The 21,701-nt window shown below is 43.6% G+C and overlaps 1 protein-coding gene across 1 annotated transcript in view; it reads left to right on the top strand.

Annotated features, from left to right (window-relative positions):
• Window positions 1–21,701, top strand: part of Snx29 (sorting nexin 29) — a 457,962-nt gene that overhangs the window by 151,165 nt on the left and 285,096 nt on the right. The window contains exon 14 of the mRNA XM_033758742.1: window positions 12,804–12,886. Within this exon, the coding sequence (XP_033614633.1) occupies window positions 12,804–12,886 (83 nt within the window). The remainder of the gene's footprint in view (window positions 1–12,803; window positions 12,887–21,701) is intronic.

The following is a 21,701-nucleotide window of genomic DNA, read 5'->3' as shown; positions in this document are numbered from 1 at the left end:
TGGTTCTGCTGGAATTATCACAAAGGAGGCTAGGGAACTGCAAGCCCACGAACCACTATATTTTTCAAAATAATAATAGCATTTGAGCTTTATTATTCCCAGTTACTGTTTACTATTTCTCACGCAATGTTTATTTTTACCAAGCAAATTTCCTTGGCTTTTCTGTGCTAATTATGAATTGTTCGGTTATTCCTTTAAACCCTACGACCTAGACCCGTGATGGTGAGCCTTTTAGAGCTTTCAGTGACAACAGACAGCCTGCTGTGGCAAGCATGCCACAGGTTCGCCACCACTGGATTTACTGTATTTGGTATGTGTGATGTTTTTAAAAATGGTGGATCCACATTTGAAGATCCCGATGCTTCATAGGGAACTCCAGGCATGCAGGGGCACTTGAGAAATTTGCAGGTAGCAGCCTAGAGTTGGGTGTCCATAGCCTGGTGTGAGTTGTGGAGACCGTGTTTGACGAGCACATGCTTTCCTTTCCCACGACCCTGCTGCTCACAGGACAGCATGTCTCCTGTGTGTCACCTCGCCTGCACTTGCTCCTTTAGGTTATCTGCCTGGCCCCTCTCAGCCTGTAACTCTGAAATCTGCACAGTCTTCCATTCTGTATTCTTCTGGAACAATTTGGCATTTCATATTTGCTCCTCTTGCTTATTCCCTCTTAAAATTTTTTTTGACATCTATTCTTCTGTTTTTGCCTCTCCAGCAGAGACTTTATTTATATCCATTCTTCCCAAAGGTAAACTGTCCCGTAGGTGCCTTAGAATGTCCAGAACTGGCTCCCAAGGAGGTTGAGTTTGGTGAGCGGCTTCTTCATTTCTAGTTGGTTTGGGATGTACTTAGAACAGGCGCCTGAACCAACCTGGGGAAACTGGACAGGCATTTTCTGAGGAGTTGAGATTAAGTCAGCCTTGCATAGGACTTTGTTGAAGGAGGAAGACTCAATATTTGATACTTGACTTTGAAATCACAGCTTTTAGGGGAAAGTTCCTTGCTCCCCAGGAGGAAACAGACCGTTTGGCTTGACATTTAATGACAGTGGAGCCCTGATTTAACAGTTTATGAATAATGATGATAATAAATAATAGCTAATATTTAGTACTTATCATATGCTAGACATTATGTGTATTTCTGTTTATATACACACAGTTAAGTCTCTCTGTAGTTTCTGAAGTAGGTACTTTTGTCATCTCATTTTGTAAGTGATAAACTGAGGCTCAGAGGAGGTAAGTTACATGCCTGAGGACACAAAGAAACACAGGAACATTCACATCTGGCCTGTCTGATCTCAAAGGAAATACTTTTTGTTTGTTTGTTTGTTTTTTTGAGACAGGGTCTCACTATGTAGTTGAGACTGACCTGGAACTCACTATATAGCCCAGGCTGGTCTCGAACTCACAGCGATCCTCCTGCCTCAGCCTCCCGAGTTCTGGGATTACAGGCCTGCGCCACCACATCCGGTTTAAAGCAAATACTTTTTAATGCCACAGAGAGCTTCCTTTTTGGCAAACAAATGCCCTAAGAAGTAACTTATGCGAATTTTAAGTGAGTGAAATGACAAGTGTGATTCCAGCTATTGTTTTTGGAACACTGTGATTTTCCTATTGTGCTCAGGATGTTTTGAGAGAGAGAGTGTGTGTATGTGGCATGTGCAATTAATTACCTTTGTGTCTTGCTGAAGTTGTTTGTGCTGTTGCCTTGGCTCTGGATTTGAAATGTAGGGGCCAGCATGCTCTTCTGAGTGGGATTCACCAGGTGGCTAATGAGATGGGATTTAGAAAAGAAATAGGGAAGGGATGGAGCAGGGGAAAGATCACTAAAAACCAAACAAGTTTTTTACAGGCTCGCACTTCCCTCATCAAAAAAGGGAAACAACAACAACAACAACAAATCTGGCAGAGATAAGATGCTATACGGCTGATGCCAAGGAGAAATTAGGGTTCCTGAAATTTGAGCCCCCTGATTGTTGAGCCCTGTCTTATTTGAGAAAACTACTGTAAAGAAGGGAAAGTACTTCGGCTTCCTGTACATGGACCAGCACCATTATTTTCTGAATAGTGGTATAAGAAGGATTATTGTTTCTGTTTAGGTCTTTGTTACCATTGTGGTATGGTAGGAGGCACAGAGAGGTGAGTGGCCGCTGAACTCACGGAAAGTATCCTGGAGGAATACTAGGTCCCACTTAGGGAATGTGATTAGCTGAGAGCTGCCTGCGCTCCTGCTTTTTCCTTTTCTTATTCTCACCCTGAATGTTTTTCCTTCAGGCATAACATTCTTCTTTGTGACTGCAGTACAACAGTCAAAATTAGAAAGAGCGACACTGACACATTTCGCCCATCCTAATCCTCACATCATGCACATCTTTCACCACTTGTCCCAGTGATGTCCTGTCTTGCAAAATGATTGAGACCAGAGTGACCCATCGCATGTAATCATCGTCTCTGTAGGCTCAGTCTCTCACTCCTTCACTTTCATGACCTTGACCGTTTTGAAGGTTATAGCCAGTTTATTTTGCCAGATGTCCCTCCGTTTGTTTGTTTGATGTTTCCTTGTGATTAGATTCAGTTCATGCATCTTGGGCCAGAGTATCAGCCAGATTTTGTACGTTTTCAGTGCATCCTCGCAGGAGGTGCATGACTTCACTTTGTTCTATCCCTGTGATATTAACTTTAGTCTTCTCCACTATGAAGTTGGCCTTTTCCCCTTTCCAAATATAAGAATTTTGTGGTGGGGGGACTTTTTGGAGGTTTTGGAGCCATAAATATTCTGTTATGTATTAAACTTTCCATTTTTAGCTTATGAATTCAGGTGTTTGTATTTTACTTAGTATCTCATAGCATATTGCTATTACTATTTTATTTGGTTTTCTTTTCTTTTTTTTGGTACCAGGGATTGAACTCTGGTCCTTGTGCTTGCAAGGCAGGCTCCAGAACCACTGAGCTAAATCCCTGGCACTATTACTATTTTGACGCCCAGATTTACTCAGTGAGAATCCAGCAGTGTCCCTTGGAGATATCCTCATGAGTTCACAGTGATCCCTGAAGTTCTGATTCAGCATTATTGTGCTGCCTTCCTGTTTTCTTGTTGTTCGTATTTGTCATTCTGTTCTCCAACAGTAAGAAATCTGGCTCCAGTTGTCTGTAATGCATTCAGTTGTTTGATCCATCCACCTTTGAGTAACTGATCTCTAATGGCTCTGGACTGAACTGTTTAGGCAGAGAAGAATGGGGTTGTGGGGAGAACTGCTTTGTGAATAGGCTCCTCTGTTGAATGCGTTGAAGGAGATCCTCTGACTTCTGAGCACATCTGGAAGGATGTGGCCTAGTGCTGGAAGGAGCAGACTTTGCAGTTGCCTAGACACCAATCTCAGTTCCACTTCTGGGGGACCTTGGCCAATCACCAGCTGTGCTGCGCCTCTTTTCTCATTCGGTCAAATGCTGACAATGGTACCATAGTTGGCCCTCTGTGTCCCATGATTCCACATCCCCAGAGACTTAGGATGGTTGTATCTGTGCTGAACATGTACAGACTTTCCTAAATAATACACAGAGTGACTGTTTACATAGCATTTACATTGTATTAGGTATTATAAGTCATCCAGAGATGCTCTGAAGTATATAGTAGGATGTGTGCAGGATATATGCAAAGATTTGTACTGTGTCATTTTGTATAAGGGACCTAAGTGTCTATGATTTTGGTTTCCTTGGGAGGTCCTGAAATTAATCCTGGGGATGCCAAGGAACCGTGCTATACATATGGCTATGAGGACTAAATAGAGATAAAAAGACATAGCCACTGTCTTCCAGATTCTCACAGTCTAGATGAGAGGATGAGCACAAGGGAGTGGTGTTCAAATGTCAGACTTCAATAGAAGCCTGTCTAGGTTGTAGGGAGACTGAAATATCCTCCAGCCAACTTTTAGTCTGGCTAGGGAATCCAAAATCCCTCTCTGTGTATCTCATTGTAATGTTGATGCCTGTAAATTACCAAATGCATGTAACAGGTTCTTTAGTTTTGTTTTGAGTAATTATTCTTTGAGTGGTTGTGTCTGGGGTTGCTGGTTGTTTATTCTGACATTGGGGCAGACATAATTGCTTTGACTTACAAACATTAATTATTGCAGTCATTGGAAGCTGTGTGAGAGGTACTTACCACCTACTCGATGATTTGCTTTCTTTCCTGAAGCTTTTAAGAAAACTGCAGGGTGGCCAGCAGGCATATTTGGGGCTGGGAGCTGGAGCAGGAGTTGGCAAGGCTTTCTGGAATTCTACAGATGAATATCTGCATACTTTTATCTCCATGGCTGCTACTCCAGTCTTCTGAGTCCTTGCTATGATCTCTTCTTTCATGGAGTGGTGGCCTTCTGGTCTGCTAGTTTTACTTCTCCTACCTCTACTCTGTTTTCTCCAAGCAACACCTTCTGTTGGCTGACGTTGTTATGCCGTGAATAACACCTGAGCTCCTTGTCCTGGCTTCAGGGGCTGTCATGACTCATGACCTACTCCAGCCTTCCTAAAATAGGCTCTTGCCTTGCGTGACCCTTGGTCCTGGAACATGTCTGGGGGGACACTATGACAAATGCTAAGTCCCAGACCCTCTGAATCAGAATCTGCATTTTTAACAATCTCCTGGGAGGTTTGTGTATAGCCAGACCATTGTCCCCACTTAGAAATGGGTGTGTCTTTACTTCATTCAGGTCTTGCCTTGCTGGTTACCTTCCAGAAAAGCCTTTGTAATCTCCCCTTTGCAAAATACCTTCACTCTTTGAAGGAGTTTACTTTTCATATTAAATATTGTTATTTGAAACCACCTCCCTCTTGTGGATGTCACCTTCATGAGGGTTTGGAACTGGTCTGTCTTATTACCCCTCCATTCCTGTTGTGTACCACATAACCAGCATCGGCACTGGTCTGTGGTAGGTTTCACAGAAGTAGTGGTGGAATTGTATACTTTTTTGCAGCAGTTCTTTGAGGTCCTTGGTATTTTCCCATTGGTTAGAGATAAAGTGAAGTGCAGGGAAGGACATTTATCATGTGCATATTTGGCTAGATATGACATTACTTGGACTTTTACCTTCACTGTGACAAACAGGGGCAAGGAGGGTCAGGGGAGGTTAGTTACTTTGGGCAAGTTATTTGACTTTTCTGGAATTCTTACTGCTCCTAGACTCAACACTGGGAATAAAATACCTCGGAGTTGTGAGGACTAGTTGTAGTATTGTAAAGCTGTATTGGTCAGTTGCTGTGTAATGAGTTATCCTGAACTTAGCAGATTAAAAGAGCACATTTGTTTCTTTATAATCTATGGGTCTGGAGTTTGGGACAGCTTAGCTGGTGCCTCTGGCTCAGGGGCTCAAGAGGATGTAGTCAGATATGAGACAAAGTTACAGTCATTTCAGGGTTTGACTGGGGCTGGAAAATCTGCTTCCAGGCTCCCCATGTGTGGGTGCTGGAGAGCTACTTACTCTTTGCTAGAAGAACCTCTTCCTAGGTTGCCTGAATATCTTCATGATATGGGAAAAGAGATGGAGAGAGAGAGAGAGAGAGAGAGAGAGAGAGAGATATCACAAGCCCGAGTATCCCAGATAGATGTCATGGTCTTTTCATAACTGTTGTATCTGGTGGGTCTGGGGTCACAAGCTCACCCTCAAACTTTCCTGGGCTTAACTCTCTTCCCAACAGAGAAAGAAGAAGAGGAGTCAGAAGTCATGGTGCCGAGTGAAAGTAAATTTATTGCAGAGGCAGCTCAGAGCTGGGTGATGCTGAATATGGGGCAGAGGTCCTGTTTTACGGGGCAGGGGCCATCTCCTTCCACGCAGAGAGCCTGCACTTAGTTGGTTAGTGAGCTTGTTGCTAAGGGTGCAAGGTCATACAGTGCATCAGGGTAATTTACAACTCACCGTTGAGGAATAGTTAAGGATGTTCAAGCCACAAGGGTAAGGGGAGCAGTTTTGAGAGCCAGCCCAAGGTTATGTCCTCCCTGTCCGCTCTTAGTCACAGAGGCTGTTTTTCTTTTTCCTTCCCTCTAAAAAGGCCCATGTCTTTAATTGTAACTGTACCTAGGAGTTCCATCTTTCCCTGTACTGCCCCCTCTGTAAATGGTCATCCAACTACTATTGGGATCAAGGGCGACTACCACTCTGGCTACTTTCAGTGGAGTGGGGCGCAGGCTAAGGCAGTAGATGATGTCCATTGAGAAGGTGATCTAGCAGGCCATAGTAGAGGAAAGGAGGGACCTTCATGGTCGGCTCCATCTGGAGGACCACCTGCATTTTTATAGCATTGATGTCATCTGAAATGAATCCAGTAAGGCAGAAGAAGGAGCTAGCTGGATACAGAAGGCCCGTGTCTTTTATTCTAACCCTCTTGTGAAGACCCATCTTTCCCTACAAACTGATCTTAGAAGTGATGACTTGTCAATTCTGCCATTAGAAGCGACAGTAACAAATTCAGTCTACCCTCAGGAAGTAGGTATCACTCTGTCATTATGACCAGGATCACTGTGGCGCATTCTAGAGGTTGCATACCATGGAAACCTTTGGAATAGTACATGATACCCAGTGCGCATTTTGTAAGAGTTGAGAGCAGCTACCACCACCACTGGGGCCATATCAAAGAGCTGGTCAGGCTTGGAGCTAAGATTTGAACCCTGCGTTGTCTGGTTCTAGGTATTCTTTGTTTTTACATGGTCTTGCCTAGTTAGACTGGATATCTGATGATGTTTGATTAAGTCTTTAAGTGCAATACTGGTTTTAGGATTAGGCTTACAAAAGGATTCCTCACTGTTTAGAAGTATAGTCTCCAAATTTTATGGATGATATTCTAGTCTGGGATTCACTTCAAAATAAGATGAGGTCAGCTGGGCGTGGTGGCGCACACCTATAATCACAGCTCTGGAGAGGCTGAGGCAGGAGGATTGCTGTGAGTTGGAGACCAGCTTGGGCTGCATAGTGAGTTCCAGGTCAGTCTCAACTACATAGTGATACCCTGTCTAAAGAAAAAGAAAAAGATGTGGTCATGGAAGGGGGCGTTAGTGGTGAGGATGGAAAGGAAAGAAGATTGGCAGTGTTGAAGACTTACGAAGTGGGTACATATGGTACTATTCAGTCTGATTTTGTGTGTATAAGGATTGCTGAGTTGGAGACCAGCTTGGGCTGCATAGTGAGTTCCAGGTCAGTCTCAACTACATAGTGATACCCTGTCTAAAGAAAAAGAAAAAGATGTGGTCATGGAAGGGGGCGTTAGTGGTGAGGATGGAAAGGAAAGAAGATTGGCAGTGTTGAAGACTTACGAAGTGGGTACATATGGTACTATTCAGTCTGATTTTGTGTGTATTTTTAATGTCCATAAGTTTAACAGCACACCCTGGCAAGCTAGCTAGCTAACCTAGAATGCAGAGTAGAGTTATCTCTTGGGAAATGGTTTCCTGTGATATTCTGATTTGGTAGCTGAAAGTGGAATAGAATCTTACTTTACTTTTTAGATGTTGTGCTCTGTGTCTAGTCAGACAGAAAAATAAAATTAAAAAATTGAGAAATAAATGGAGCTTCGCAAGCCTGGGTAATTTTGTTCTTTTTGTTCTTATTGGTGCATTTCCAGCACCTAGATCATTGCTTGGCATTGAATAAATACTTGCTACATGAGTGGGAATGAATAAGTGCCTTTTTGTAGCCAACACTGTAGCCCTTTTGTGCTAGGAAGAAGGGATTGTCTTAGGTTGTGGTCAGCTGTACAGTGTTTAGTAGAGATTAAATTCAGCTATATGGTTATATTCATTCCCTCTTTGTTCTGTATGATTTTAAAGTCATGTTATGCTGCAAAGGTAAACAGTTAATTTTCAAAGAGTTAAGAGATTAAAACAGTTGAACCTAGAATTGATTATAAGCTGGTTTTTGATTCTAGAGTTAAATTAGACTGTCAAGGAAATCAAAAGTAGTCCATTGCTCTCCTGATTTCTCATGGCACTGCATTTACACAGGAATGCTGCAAAGTGAGGTTTGTTTCTGACAGAAAGCTGAACAAACCAGGCTTGATTGGAGTCATTTTTGGCAAATGTCCTAAAATGATTCTTTTGTTGTTGTTGAGAGAGGGTCTCACTTTGTAGTTCAGGCTGGGCATGAACTTAATGTAGCCAAGGCTGGCCTTGAACTTGTGGCGATCCTCTTATAGCTCCCTAGAGCTGGAATTATAGGTGTTTGCCACACCTGGCCCTAAAATGATTCTTGCTTATGGTTTCCTGAGTCTGAGATGCTCCAAAATTGGAAAAATTTTTCAGCACCAACACGATACCACTATATTAGTCACTTTCCCATTGCTGGGACAAAATACCCCACAATTTCAAGGAGAGGAAGTGTATTTTGGTTCACAGTTGCCAGTGGGTTCAGGCCATGTTCGGTCAGCTCCAAGGCAGCATGGTGGAAGGCCTGATGGAAGGAAACTGTTCACCACCTGGTGGTTAGGAGGCATAGAGAGAAGTGAGGAGCTGGGGATGAGGACACCCTTCCAAGTTATGCCTGCAGCGACCTGTTCTTTCTGAGCAGGCCCTACATCCAGGTGTGAGACTTTTAGGGGGACAGTTTAGATCCAACCCTTAGCAACCATAAACGGAAAATTCCATACCCGATTTGTGTGATGGGTCCATAGCTAGGCGGGTGCCTTAAGCCCAGCTGTTCAGGAGGATCACAAGTTCAGCCTGGGAAACTTAGTGAGAATGTGAGTCAAAGTAAAAAAGTAAAAAGGGCTGGGGATGTAAAATAGTGGTAGAGCACTATTGGCTTCAATTTAATGTATGGTAAAATAAAAACATAGGTCCACTAAAAATATTTTACAAACCACCTGTAGGCTACGTGACTAAGGCACATATAAAACAAATGAAACTCATGTTTATACTTGGGTCCCATCCCCAAAATATCTCAATGCGTATAAGTAAACATTCTAAAATCTTTAAAAAAAATTTAAGGGCCCTTCTGTCCTTAGTTTGGGTAGCCTTACTGGTTATGTGACTTGTGCTGGGGTAGAAGGTCCCTAGGTTAGCAGGCCTAAGCCATTCCTCTGTCTCTCACACAAACTCAGAGAGTTTCTGAAGCCTTTCATACTTAGGGTATGTTTAAAGAATTGATCAGTTCCATTAAACTCATCAGTTGTCAAATAAAAAGGCATTTTTAGTCGACAGTTGTGACAGAGATCTATGTAGTGATAAGAATGATAACTTCTATATGGTTTCTCTGTCTATAAATTAATGTCCCCATAACTGGCTGCAAATTAATCATCCGAATAAGTTATTTTCGTGGTAACAGGCTAAACTAAAAAAAGAAAAAATTGAGGAAAGGCAGACGTTAGCCAGCTTTCTGTTATTATTACAAATATGTAGGGTAGTCAACTTATGAAGGAAAAGTTTTGGAGGCTTTGGTCTGTGTGGCTGTCCTCTTGCTTTTGGCCTCAGTGAGGCAGCGTAGACTGGTGGGAGTGTGCAACCAGCAGAGCTGCTCACCTCAGGGCCAGGAGATAAATAAGGAGCAGGAAGATGCACTTCAAGGGCACTAACCATTGGGCAAGACTTCCCATTAGGCGCCACCTCTTAAAGTTTCCGTCACCTTCCCATGGCACCAAGACTTGGGGGAGGCGTTGAAAAGCCAAACTATGGCAGGAGATAAGAACTATATATTTTGCTAGTTCCTGAGTCTCATCCTTGGTTTGTTTTTCTCTTGGCATAGCTCATTTGATTGCTGTGTTCATTGAAGTCTGCACGTGGTCCCAGACATTTCTGAGCGTCAGTTACAGTGATGGGACCAGTCTGATTATACACACACATTGTACTTATGTTGGTGTTTTGTTTGTGATGTTGCCCTGTATTGATGTAAGATGTGACCATTGGGAGAAACAGGGCTCAAGTACACAAGACTTTGTATTACTATCTTTGTAACTTCCTATAAATCTGTAATTTTTAAAAATACAAATTAAATACAAAAAAAGAGCCTGGTCCCTTTTAGCAGTCTGGAACTTAGTGCCTGTTGAAGTGGTCAGTGTATTGGCCGTGTGTTTGAGTTTTATTCAGAAACTTCACGATATCTGAGAGTATTAATTTCCCACAAAGGCAATCGGGTTCATTGGAACAGAGTTGGCTGGGTGAATTTATAGCTCCTAAAGGTGTCCATCCAATGTTCTGACATATTCATTGCCGTTTCGCATCATTTTGGTAGAAATCAGTTACGTGACAACCCTTGGGGAATCATATTAGGTACGATTTTTAGACAGAGTCTTAGCCCGCTGTTAGAAGATAGCAGCTGCCTGAAACATTTTAGTGCTGGCCGCAGCATTACAGATGGACAAGGAAGTAGAAGCCTGGCCCATCTACTGAGAATGGCTGGGATAGGCTGGCAGCTGGATGCAGGCACCACACACCCGGGAGCTGGTCTGAGGGGGGCCTGCCTGTTGAACATCTTGAAAAAATGCTCTGTAGTGGGCTCTTGCTAAAGTTATGCTACATAGAAAATAAATGGCTTTCTTATTCTAACCATGAGATACTGTGTGACTTGAATTCAGTTGTAATTGGGAGCTGGTCGGGTGGGTGATGTTTCTGAGCAGACAGGCTGCACAGTCTGTGCACACTGGGGAAGGTTTTCTCACACACAAACCTTTTTAGAACCTATGAGTTGTTTAGTTTCAAACGTTTGCTATTCCTATCACAGAAGAAAAAAGTGCAGAGTGCTATAGAAATGTCCACAACAGGCTGTTTAGGAGAAAGGGGCTCCTTTATGGTTTACTTTCTCTAAAGTTTCCAGGATGAAAGTAGAATTCTCAGATGATCCCTAAGTGTGTAGCAGTGTCTGCATTTGATCCTGATATTTCTTTCTTCCAAAATGTAGTGCAGAGAAGCAAAATACAAAGAAAATACTGTGTTTGAAGGCTGAGTTGTAGTCAGGTACATTGAAAATAGATAGTAGATTGAGTCCCAAGCCTCCCTCTTCCATGCTTTTGAGCTAAGTAAATATGCTGCTTATATATACACAAGGAATGGTCTTTCCAATCCATTGGTAGACCTAGTTAGTAGCTTTCTGGGATGAATTGTTAAATGAGACAGTTTAGGTGCAAAACAATTTATAATATGATCCTGCTTTGGTAAAGTGAGGCATGACGTGTACTTACCAGGCTTTTGCATTTGATTCTTATGGGGAACGGGTGAGTGGAACAGTAAACTAGGGACTAAGATCTCAAGCAAACTAAAAATCTTAAAAGGTGTGAAAGATGTTTCATCCTGGAAAATTATATTTAGATTGTATGTGTGTACTTACCCAACACCCAAAGTTAGAGGAGGAAAGGCTTAGTGGCTCAGTTTGTAGAGCTTTCAGTCCATAGTTAGCTGATTCCAAGGCAGGGTGGGATGGCAGAGGGGCATTGCAGAGGAAAAACAGTCCATGGTTGGCAAAAGTAAGCAGTGAATTGACAATCCTCTTTCTGTCCCTTATATCTTATCCAGGCTACCCACCCTTAGGGCAGGTAACACTGATACCCTTAATCCTAGCATCACATCCTCCATCCCAGCAGAACTATGCCAAACCAATCAGTGGACTAACTTAGTAGTATCACATAACGCTAGATCCAGCACCTCTGACTGCATGGGGCTTTGCGGGGACATCTAGATGCAAACTCTAATAGGATGGATATAAAAACCCATCAGAGATTTATGTGAAGGTATCGGGTTTTCGCTAATTTTTGCTTAAGTATGTTCAATTCTTTTGTAGTGAGGCTCCACACCCCAACTTAAATAATCACAGAAGAAACCCAGTTTTGAGCTTTTTTCCTTGTGAAGAAAGACAAAATATTCTAGCTTACCGGAACTCAAGCACAAGAACTGAAGTGGGAAGTGGGGAACAGAAATAGAGATCTCTCTTTAGGATAGCTTGTGAAAGATCAAGTTTGAATTCCCAAAGAGAGACTTGTGAGTCTTAGCGGGGAAGAAAGACAAGGGTTCGGATCTTGGCATTGTGTTTTCCTGGTGACCTTGGCCATGGTCAGAGGGCTTAACTGTTCATCTCCTCCCCTGTATGTTTCTCCTTAGTGAAGGATGGACAAGTACAGGTAAGCACGACGGAGTGTTCATGTGAAGTCTCAGTTATGTGGTAAAATACTCCACACATGATAGTTTTCTTCTGATCCTCACGTTTCATCCTCAGCCAGTGTGCCTGGGAAGTGGTATCAGGAGGCAGGCTCTTGTTTTAGCGTGGGTTTTCTGTTCCGTGGTATAATCTTATGTGAGGTTGGGGTGGGGAATTTGGTCCTCCGAGTTGCCTCTTTATGTGCCTTAGTTTACTCATCTATAAAATGGGAGTCGTGTCAGCATCTGGGAAAGAGTTAGTGAGATGACGTAAAAGCATTTGACATGATGCCTGGCAAGTTGTGTTTAATACATGTGAGATAGTTGATAAAAATATTCCCTAGGTAAATGCACAGAGGGTGCTTAGTATGTTTCTGAAAATGGAGATACCATTGTAGAATTCTTGACACTGAATAGGCACATAAAAATTGGTAGATTCAAATAGTCTGAGTACAGCATGTGGTAGTGTTCTAAGTTTGTGGGTAGTGGAACCAGTTAGTTCCATTCTGAAAGGAAAATTCACAAAGGTATTCCACAAACACATCCTCTGTGACATGGCTTTCTTCTGTGATGATCTCTGAAATATTAATATTCATAAGATACACATCATGTGCTTTTCTTTACATAGACCTCTTCCCTTCCCCACTTTAGGCCTAACTTGCCAAGTTTTAAATATATTTTTTTTAACATTCTTGTACCTGCAGAGAAAACGAGGTGCTTAAGGTCCAGCTGAAGAAATATGTAGGAGCTGTCCAGATGCTGAAAAGAGAAGGTCAAACAGCTGAAGGTGAGGAGACTGAGCTTAGGTGGGGAGGGGCAAGTGTTTCTTTAACCTGTGGCACACAGGAGGCACTCACCAGGGGATGAGCACCTATGTACATGAATTAGAAAAATGCTGCTGGAAAGGATTCCAGGAAATTTATTAGATAGAAAACCTTATGTATTTTCCTAAATGAAAACTGATATTGTAAGTTTGCTAAACTTATTTTAGCAATAGTCATATCATTGTGTACTTAGGAAATTTTATGTGTAGAACTCCTGAGAGATTTGCGTGGTAGGCAGTCTTGTGACAAAACTAAGTCAAATCAAGTGAGGCTTGTGGCCACAGGATGGCAGAATGGCAGAATGGTTAAGTTTGTTAACTCCTGTGCCTCCATTTTCTCATCTGTAAAATGGGGTTAGTGAACAGCACCTGCCTGAGGCAATCTATGTAGACATCTTAGCCTAATGCCTATCAGAGAATAAGTCTTGAATACAGTTTAGCTAATTGTTATTAATCAGAAATACAAGTAAACAGAAGAGTAGACACTTACTTGACAGATATCTCTAACACGGTACCAGCCTGCCTGTCTCCTTCGGGTCAGCATGACAAAGGATATTTGTCTTGGCCGAGTGCCTTGAGGTCTCAGCTGACTGGCCATAACAGAACTTTGTTTAGAAAGGAGGGACTCTTGGAATGCACGTGCTCTAACAAAAGGCAGATGCTCCACACTCATAGGTCTGCACTTGAGTTCAGGCTCCCTTGGCCTGGAGCTCTTTTCCAGTCTATATGAGGAAGCATCACATCGGCATCATGCAGTCATTGTGGGGTTTTACTGAAACAGTGAACGGAGTTCACAGCTGTGGCACCCAGTGTGTAATAAGTGTGTGTAATAAGTGTGTGTGTGTGTTATATGTGTTGGGGCCAGGATTAGAATCTGGACATGGCTTTCATAAAGACATGAATTTTCTTTAAGGCTGTGTATTTCCTGTGGCCTCTGTGTGACAGGACGAACACATTGGCAGAGATTTTTTGATTCCCATGCCTTGCTGCGTTTGTGTTTGCTTCGTTGCTGTAACAGTCTGGGGCCTATCAGGACAGCATTAGTCATAGCTTCCTCTCTGGACCTATTGCCCTTTTTGTAGACAGTACTACTGCAGGCCTAAATTCATTTCATTGTGCAGATATGTCTGTTTTGCTCTTCTAACTTTTTGTCTTTCGTCTTGTTACCCAGTGACATGCTTTGTTTTGGCAGTGCTAGGGATTGAACCCAGAGCTTTGTGTATTCTTGGCAAATACTTAGAGAGCTCTGTGCCTAGCCCTTCACTGCATACTTTGAGTGAACTGTATTTGTCTAGTCCTTTACCCTGTCCAAGTAAGTTTACATGTACATTTGTCTGACTCAGTAACTGTGATGAGTTAAGTATTTTCCTTCTGTTTTAAAGTTTTTTTATTGGAAGCTCATGGGAGGCAGCAGGCTGGTAAATATATCTAGCATCAAAGAAACCTTGGCTATTTCTCTCCAAATTCTGGTTCTTTGTGTTAGAAGGTTTTTAAACTTGATTGTGAGGATGAGTTGCCCAGGAAGCTATTAATATACCTCTTTGCAGGCCCTGTCTCTTGGAGTTGTTGCAGTGACTTGGTGATAAGGCTCTAGATTTGTACATCTTAACATATCAAGTCCTCCTTTTAGCCCAAGGGTTTTAGGAAAACCCTCAAATGTTGCAGTTACCAGAGGTGCTGTTGTGGTTTACCAAGTCCCGCAGTTCATGTCTTCTCTTCACAAATGATAATGAGCACCAGCTGTGTCCATGCACCATGAAGCAGCCTTATTCAAAGGCAGCCCTTTCTCCTGGTTTGATCACTGCACATTGCACACACATATGAGATTATCAGATTAGACCCCAAAAATTCCACAGCCCAGTCAATGTCTGACAGGGAAGGAGGTCCCAGGGAAGCAAGTAGTTCAGTACCTCCACTGGAAGGTGCAAAAGGGGTGCACACTCAGCATTGGCCCCATGCAGAAAAATGTCAGGAGAGGTGCACATTCAACACAGCACTGCTTGGCAAATCATGGGGGCGGGATTCGAACTCTACAAGTCACCCTGCAAGCAAGCCCACGGGAGGCTATACTTAACAGCTGTACCCTTTGGGAGGTCTAGTGGTAATGGGCTGGACAAGCATCTGCCAGAAAGTACTCAGAGTGTCTCTTGGCAGCTGGCTGGGCTATAGCACCCAGTTCGCACCCAGTTATGACAGGAAGGGGGTTTTATAGATTGAGATACATAAGCAGTGACATCATTGGCTTGCATTGTTCCATCGTATGACCAACATTTCAAGGACTTAGCCTGTGGGCTGCAAGATAGATTGTACAGATAAAACTATTTACCTGGTTCAGTGTTCTTCAGATGCTTTTTATTGGGGCAGTCCTGTCCCTGTCTGCTTATAATGTTCTCTTGATTTAGCCAGAGTCTTGGGAACACAAAAGGAGTGTTTCAGAGGAAGGGTGATACATACCTTAGTTTTTCTTAGGGATAGTAGAATGTGTGCAATTATTTTGCCCATTTAAAAATAGTTCTAATGGGCTGGGGGTTTGGCTCAGTGGTTCTGCTGCCTGCCCCGCAAGCGCAAGGGCCCAAGTTCCATCCCTATACCAAAAAAAGTTCTAAAAAAGAAGCTCTTTCTAAAGTTGTACACTAGCCTTATTTGAAGAATTTTTATCTAGTTTCAAGTGATGTCCTCTGTTTTCTAATTGGCATTCAGTCCTTAACTCCAACTTGTTGCTGCCTCAGTGTGAAATCTTTGTATATGGCCTGGCTGGGCTATAGTGGCTCAAAGTATCTTTGAATTGGAGGAGCTGGGATAGGAGAGGTTAAAGAAAGAAAGAGTCCTTTCTGGACCTGTGGTGTCCTTGGCTCCTGATGTAGGTGATGGACATTAAAATGTCTTCCAATGCCCCCAATCCTACTTAAAAGTTCCTTTAATCTTTTGACAGGAAATTGTTCATAAAACTGTGAGTTCATCGGTGAGGAAAAGAGTGAAAAAAAGTCATTGAAGCCCCAGTTGCCTTGAGAGGTGAATGCATTCCTGTGGGCTGTTCTGAGACCATTACCTTCATTATTACATTTTTGTTTTGGAAAAATGCCTCCAGGATTTAAAAAATGAACTTAAAATTAACTTTTAGAATAGGCTTTTGACAACCTTTAAGTTTCCAGATATCAAATTTGAGATTTCCATTCTCTTCCTTTTTAAGAGTCCTTCTAAGAAAATCATTACTAGCCTGCTTCTGTGAAGGAGAGTCATGGGCTAGGTGGCTCCAGGGTCCTGTCCTGTTTCTGGGCCATCTGTTGGTAACTTTGTGTCCTGGAGCCTGAACTCCTCCAGGCTGCAGGGCATCTCCACGTGCATGGCTTGCTCCTCGCACTCACTGTACACACAGCCGCTGAGGTAGCTTTCTCTGAGGCAGGATTTTTTGGTTGAGAGGAGGAGCAGCCTACCAGAGCTGGCTGACTGGTGCCTCCCTGCACATGTATTTGGCTGCAGCGGACACAAGGAGAGCCTCACAGAAACACATCAAGTCCAATCACTCCACTGTTTAAAACTCTTTCATGCTTTCCCAATCCAAATTTTTGTTGATGGCTTTCCAGAGTTCCAGCCTCATTTCTTACCGCACCGCCCCACACTCTTGGCCTCCTTGGCCTTCAGGACGTCGTTCCTCATGTCTGCAGGCTGGTTTCTCCGTCAGGGCCTTCGTGCTTGCTGCCCCTCTGCTGGGATGCGTTTCCTCATTGTCTACCTGTCAGTATCTGTCTCATCTGCTGATCTGTGTTCACGTCACCGCCTCTTCCAGGCTGCTTTGTCTCAGGTCGTGCCCTCGCACTTCTGTCACTGTTTTCTGTTCACACGGGATAATCCACGAGAGCCGGGCCCTGCCTGGCATTTGCTGTGCTTTATCGGGGGCATATGCTCCTTATACTTACACTTATACTTACGATGTGAGTGAATACAAATCTCAGAGGAGCCTTGGCAGGATCTACTCTTGTGGCATTTAGGTGATTCCAGACGCATTGCAGCTGAGGAGCATGTAGCAGTAGATGAATTCCCGGATCTTGATTCTGGTGCCACACAATAATTATATACTTTTTTAAAATTTATTTTTATTTGTACATATTTGCTATACGTAATGATCACATTCATCATAGGGAATTTGTTTTGTTTTTTTTATTGAGACAGGGTCTCACTCTGTAGAGGAGACTGACCTGGAACTCACCGAGCAGCCCAGGCTGGTCTTGAACTCACAGTGATCCTCCCGCCTCAGCCTCCTGAGTGCTGGAATTACAGGGAATTTCTGTTTGTACAGAATATGTCTTGATTCTTTTGTTCCCATTATCCTTCCCTCCCTTCAACCCTTCTTCCCTTCCCCATTTACAAAAGCTTTTTTCCCATTTTTCCTCTTCCATTCTTGTCTTGTAAAATCCTCTCGCCCTCCTTCCTCTCCCCTTCACCCTCCCTTGTCTCCTTTCCCATTTGAACATGTCCTTCTTCCTTCCCAGTGTCTGCCCTCCGTCTTGCTCCTTATTTACTCCTTGGGTTTCTCACATGAGAGAAACAATGTGATATTTAAACTTGTATGTAAGATTTATTTCACTTAATGTTACGTATCGAGGTGTATCCATTTACCTAAAAATGACTCAAGTTTATCCTTCTTTGTGTACCCCACACAATTGCTCTTTCAGTCATGCCTCCCCCAGATTGTCATGCTCACGTATAACTCCTGCTCCTTGTGAGCACAGCTAGTTACTTAACTTTGACTCTGCCATGGTTTTATCATTCAGAGCTCCTTTGATTACAGAATCATGAAATTCAATTTAATCTGGCTTAAGCAATAAAATCGAAGTCCAAGAGTATCTGGTTTTAGGGGTAGTTTGATCTAGCAGCTCAAACAATATTATCAGGACTTGACACCCCCTCTCCCAACACACACACACACACACACACACACACACACACACACACACACACAAAATGTGCCGCCATATTGGCAGTGATGTGCTGGCAAATGTTTAACAACCAACCCTCTGGAAAAAAGAAAGGCCCTGATTTAGAGTGTTTGCTGATTTCCATGGTGTTAATGCTCCTGCTGTGGTTGATTTCAAATTGCCAACATGATGTCACTGAATGCAGAGCTGGGAACGGCTGTGCGTGCTTGGCTCCTGTGAGCCCATCTGTCCCTGCTCCTGCAGCATGCAGTGTGTTGGCTCATTTTCAGCCAGGTTCTCTCTGTGCTGGCAAGGGGCTGTCAGCAGTGTAGGTTTGGCCTTTCAGCAATCACAGAGGAGGGGAGAGCTGCTTTTCTCCATGAGGTTTTCTCTGAGCTACTAGACTGTCTTTCCATTGAGTAGAGAAGTGGTTCTCAAGATTCGCTTTGCATTCAGTAGTCTGGAGTGTTTTAAAAAAGCTCATTGCTTGGCTTCACTCACACCAGCCCCTTCCAGACACATTAAATCAGAAGCAGGACCCAGGAGTGCAGATTTTTTGCAGCTTTCCAGAAGATTTCATTGTGTAGGTTGGAGTGCGCTGTGGCTTGGGTCTACAAATGAGCCCTAGATGCTCAATGTGTTGAAGGCTTGGTTCTCGGTGTAGCAACCTTTAGAGGTGGAACTTTGGGATATGGTCACATCATGGGCACATCGTCCAGTCTATTGGTGAGTGCATAGGACAGTAGGCTATTAGGGGAGGGCCTAGTTGAAGGAAGTGAATCATGTGGGCATGACCTTGGGGACTGTACTTATCCTTTATCTCTCCCCTCTAATCTTTTCCCTCCTATCGCTGCCATGAGGTGAGCAGCTTTCCTCCATGCTGCCCTTCTGCCATGATGTTTCTGACTTATGCAGGCCTAAAAGTAATGGAGCCAGCTGACCATGGATTGAAACTGTGACCCAAAATAACTTTTCCCTTTTTAAAGTTGTTTTTCTCAGGCATTTGGTGACAGTGATGAAAAGCTGGCTAACACAAAGTGCAGTTGTTAGACCACTGCCTTACAGGTTATCACTCTCCATTTAATGAAGCTCGTGATGACCCAGTATGCCTGTACTCTCTGATTTTTGGTCAGTGGCAGACATCTTGAGTTAATGAAGGTTACATTTTTTTATCATCTGTCTGTCTGCCTGCCTATCTATCTATCTATCTATCTATCTATTAATCTATCTATCTAATCTGTTTATTTAGAACCCAGAGTTGGCCCAGAATTTATCTCCAAATAGCCATGGCCAGTTAAGACGGGGAATCTTTAGGAAACCACTCACCACCTGGCCCCTAGGGGGTGCACTGGGAGTTAATCACCGTTCACCTCCCGCTTCTCGCTGCAGCTGGGTGCAGTGGCTTTGCCCTCTTCCATCTCACCACAAAGCTCCATTATAGTGACATTGGTCTTATCACATCCCCCATCATGGCCACTTTATGACTCTGTTCTTGGCTTGTCCTGTGTCCTTTCCTAGAAATTCCACTTCACTTTCTTTGGTCAGAGCAGACTTTAATTAATTTTAAGATCCACCTCTTTTCCCATGACCTTAGGGAAATGTAGTTACAACAGTCTTTTAATTTCTTTCTTTTTTTTTTTTTAATACTGGGGATCAAACTCAGGCCTTTGCACTTGTGAGGCAGGCAGTGGAATCACCGAGCCAAATTCTCAGCTAGTCTTTCAGTTTCTTAAACTCTGATGGCACTTATTGTGAACTATAGCCCAAGTCTGGAATTTAACTGTGTGTCGTCATGAGTTTATTTTGTGGTGAGCACGAGTAGTTCCTTCCTAAGAGCCGGCTGATCTGACTGTGGCAGTGGAAGGCAGGTGGGCCGGTGGAAACAGCTTGGCCTTGGGGCCCCGGCCGGTTTGGTTTAAGTTCTGGCTCTGCACAAGGCATCTTTGAGATTGGCTGTACATTTCTGTCCATCATCCTTTCTCCTCTTTTTGGGTGGGTGACTCTCTCTGTTCTTCTGTGCGTCCCTTAGTTCTTGTGGTTTGTGTGGACCTACACCTGTCGTCCCAGGTGTGTCAGGGCAGGGATATGTGTGTTTCAGTTGGAGCCAACCACTGAAGTTGTAGTGCTGCTGCAGGTATTTCAGGGATGCTTACACCTTTTATTACTGGCCTTGAATCTGAGAAGCTGAGGCTGGGAACTATTTTTCCACTCCAGGGACTGAGAAATCATGTTTGAGCATGGAGTTGACAAAGAAGTAGGAGAAGCAAGAGACAGAGAAATTGAATCCGACAGACCTGAGGCTACCTCTACCTCTCGACTCTTGCACTCCCGAGCCCCCACCCGCCTTTTCGTCTCCCTGTGTGGGATGCCTTTCCCTTTCGGTCTGTTTGTCCTTGTTGCAGGCTCTAGCCATGCGTTTCTGACCTGCTCTCCGATCTCTCTGTGTACTCTTGTTTCCTCCCTCCCTGTCCTTTTTCCCCTCTCTTCTCTTTGCGCTGTGCTCCTGTCTATGTGGTGTGTTTTACATGTTGACTCTCACAGGCCCTTCACTTTTTCAAACGCTGCCTGCTCACAGGAGACCTCACTGTTGCTCTCCTTTCTTCTTGAAGTAACTGCCTCCTGGACACTGTTTCTACTGGTAACCCTGTTTTGAGGGTTGAATGAGAGAATTACAGTGTTGCCTCGGTTCGTGAACTTGATTCTTTTCGTGATTCTGGTCACAAAATGAATTGGACAAGAGCTGAATGAAATTCAATGGTTAGGTTCTATGTTGACCTTACTGGGAAATCTGATTCAGTTTTTATCCAGTTTGATTTGCGACCAGTATCGTGAGAATATTTTGTGAGCCAAGGTACCCCTGTAGTTGTAAAATTCCTCACATGGTTTCTACTGCAAAAGTATTTAGAATTTTGAGCAGTTACTCTGGCTGCCTTCCTTCACTCTACTGGTTTGAAGACCACTGGGTGGTTTGAGAAGGTAGGTTATTTGCTTTGAGCAAGCATGAAGTCAGGACAGTTTTATTCATTGAGCCAACGTTGATGCATACTTGCCGTGTGCTGAACACAGTCCTGGGACTGTGACAGGCACAGGCTCTGGCTCTGAGCTGACAGTGTGGTGGAGGATGGACGTGATTCCTGCTGCAAACTAGTAGATGGCTGCAGGTACATGTGATGATCTAGCTCAGAATTGCCCCACAGGCCTTCCAGCCACCAGATAAATCCTTGTGTAATTGTGATAGCAGAAATTCCTGCTTTTTGGGTGCCTGTGATGGGCTAGACGTTGGCCAGGTGGTTTTTTGTTATTGTTGTTTTTCTACCTGCAGAATCTCTGCTTCTTCCAACTGCTCTGGGAGATTGATGCTGTTGTCTGCATCTCACACTTGTAAATGAATTGAGGCTCTGAGAGGTGAATGTGTCTAAGTTTACTGTATGGTCATGGTTTTTATAAGATACAGACTGAGAGGGTGTGTGTGTGAGAGAGAGAGAGAGAGAGAGAGAGAGGGAGAGAGAGGGAGGGAGAGACCCCAACCAAAACAAACATGGACACCAGATTTGAGGAAAACAATACTGACTCGCCACTTCTCAGTAGTAGCAGTGTGCAGTTACAGCGTGCTCCTGGCATTTTTCCTTGCTGTGAGTCCTCCTCCCACAGCAGAAGAGAAGCCACTGCCTTGAGAAGGACTGCGGAGAAGCTGGTGATGGATCCCGGGGGAAGGGCAGGGAATGTTTTTTCCAGCCGGGGGGCCCTGGGTCCATTCTCGGCTCTGTTGTTTACTAGCTCTGTGTTTCTGGGGTCAGTTGCTATTTCAGAACCTTCGTATTTCCATTTGGGGAGGAAAGGTAATAACATTGGCTTCCTAGTAC

The sequence above is a fragment of the Fukomys damarensis genome, unplaced genomic scaffold (genome assembly GCF_012274545.1).
Source record: "Fukomys damarensis isolate Sample0158 unplaced genomic scaffold, DMR_v1.0_HiC HiC_scaffold_34, whole genome shotgun sequence".
NCBI classification, from domain to species: domain Eukaryota; kingdom Metazoa; phylum Chordata; class Mammalia; order Rodentia; family Bathyergidae; genus Fukomys; species Fukomys damarensis.
The sequence above is the reverse complement of the archived record's forward strand: the minus strand, read 5'-3'. Positions and strand labels throughout refer to the sequence as shown.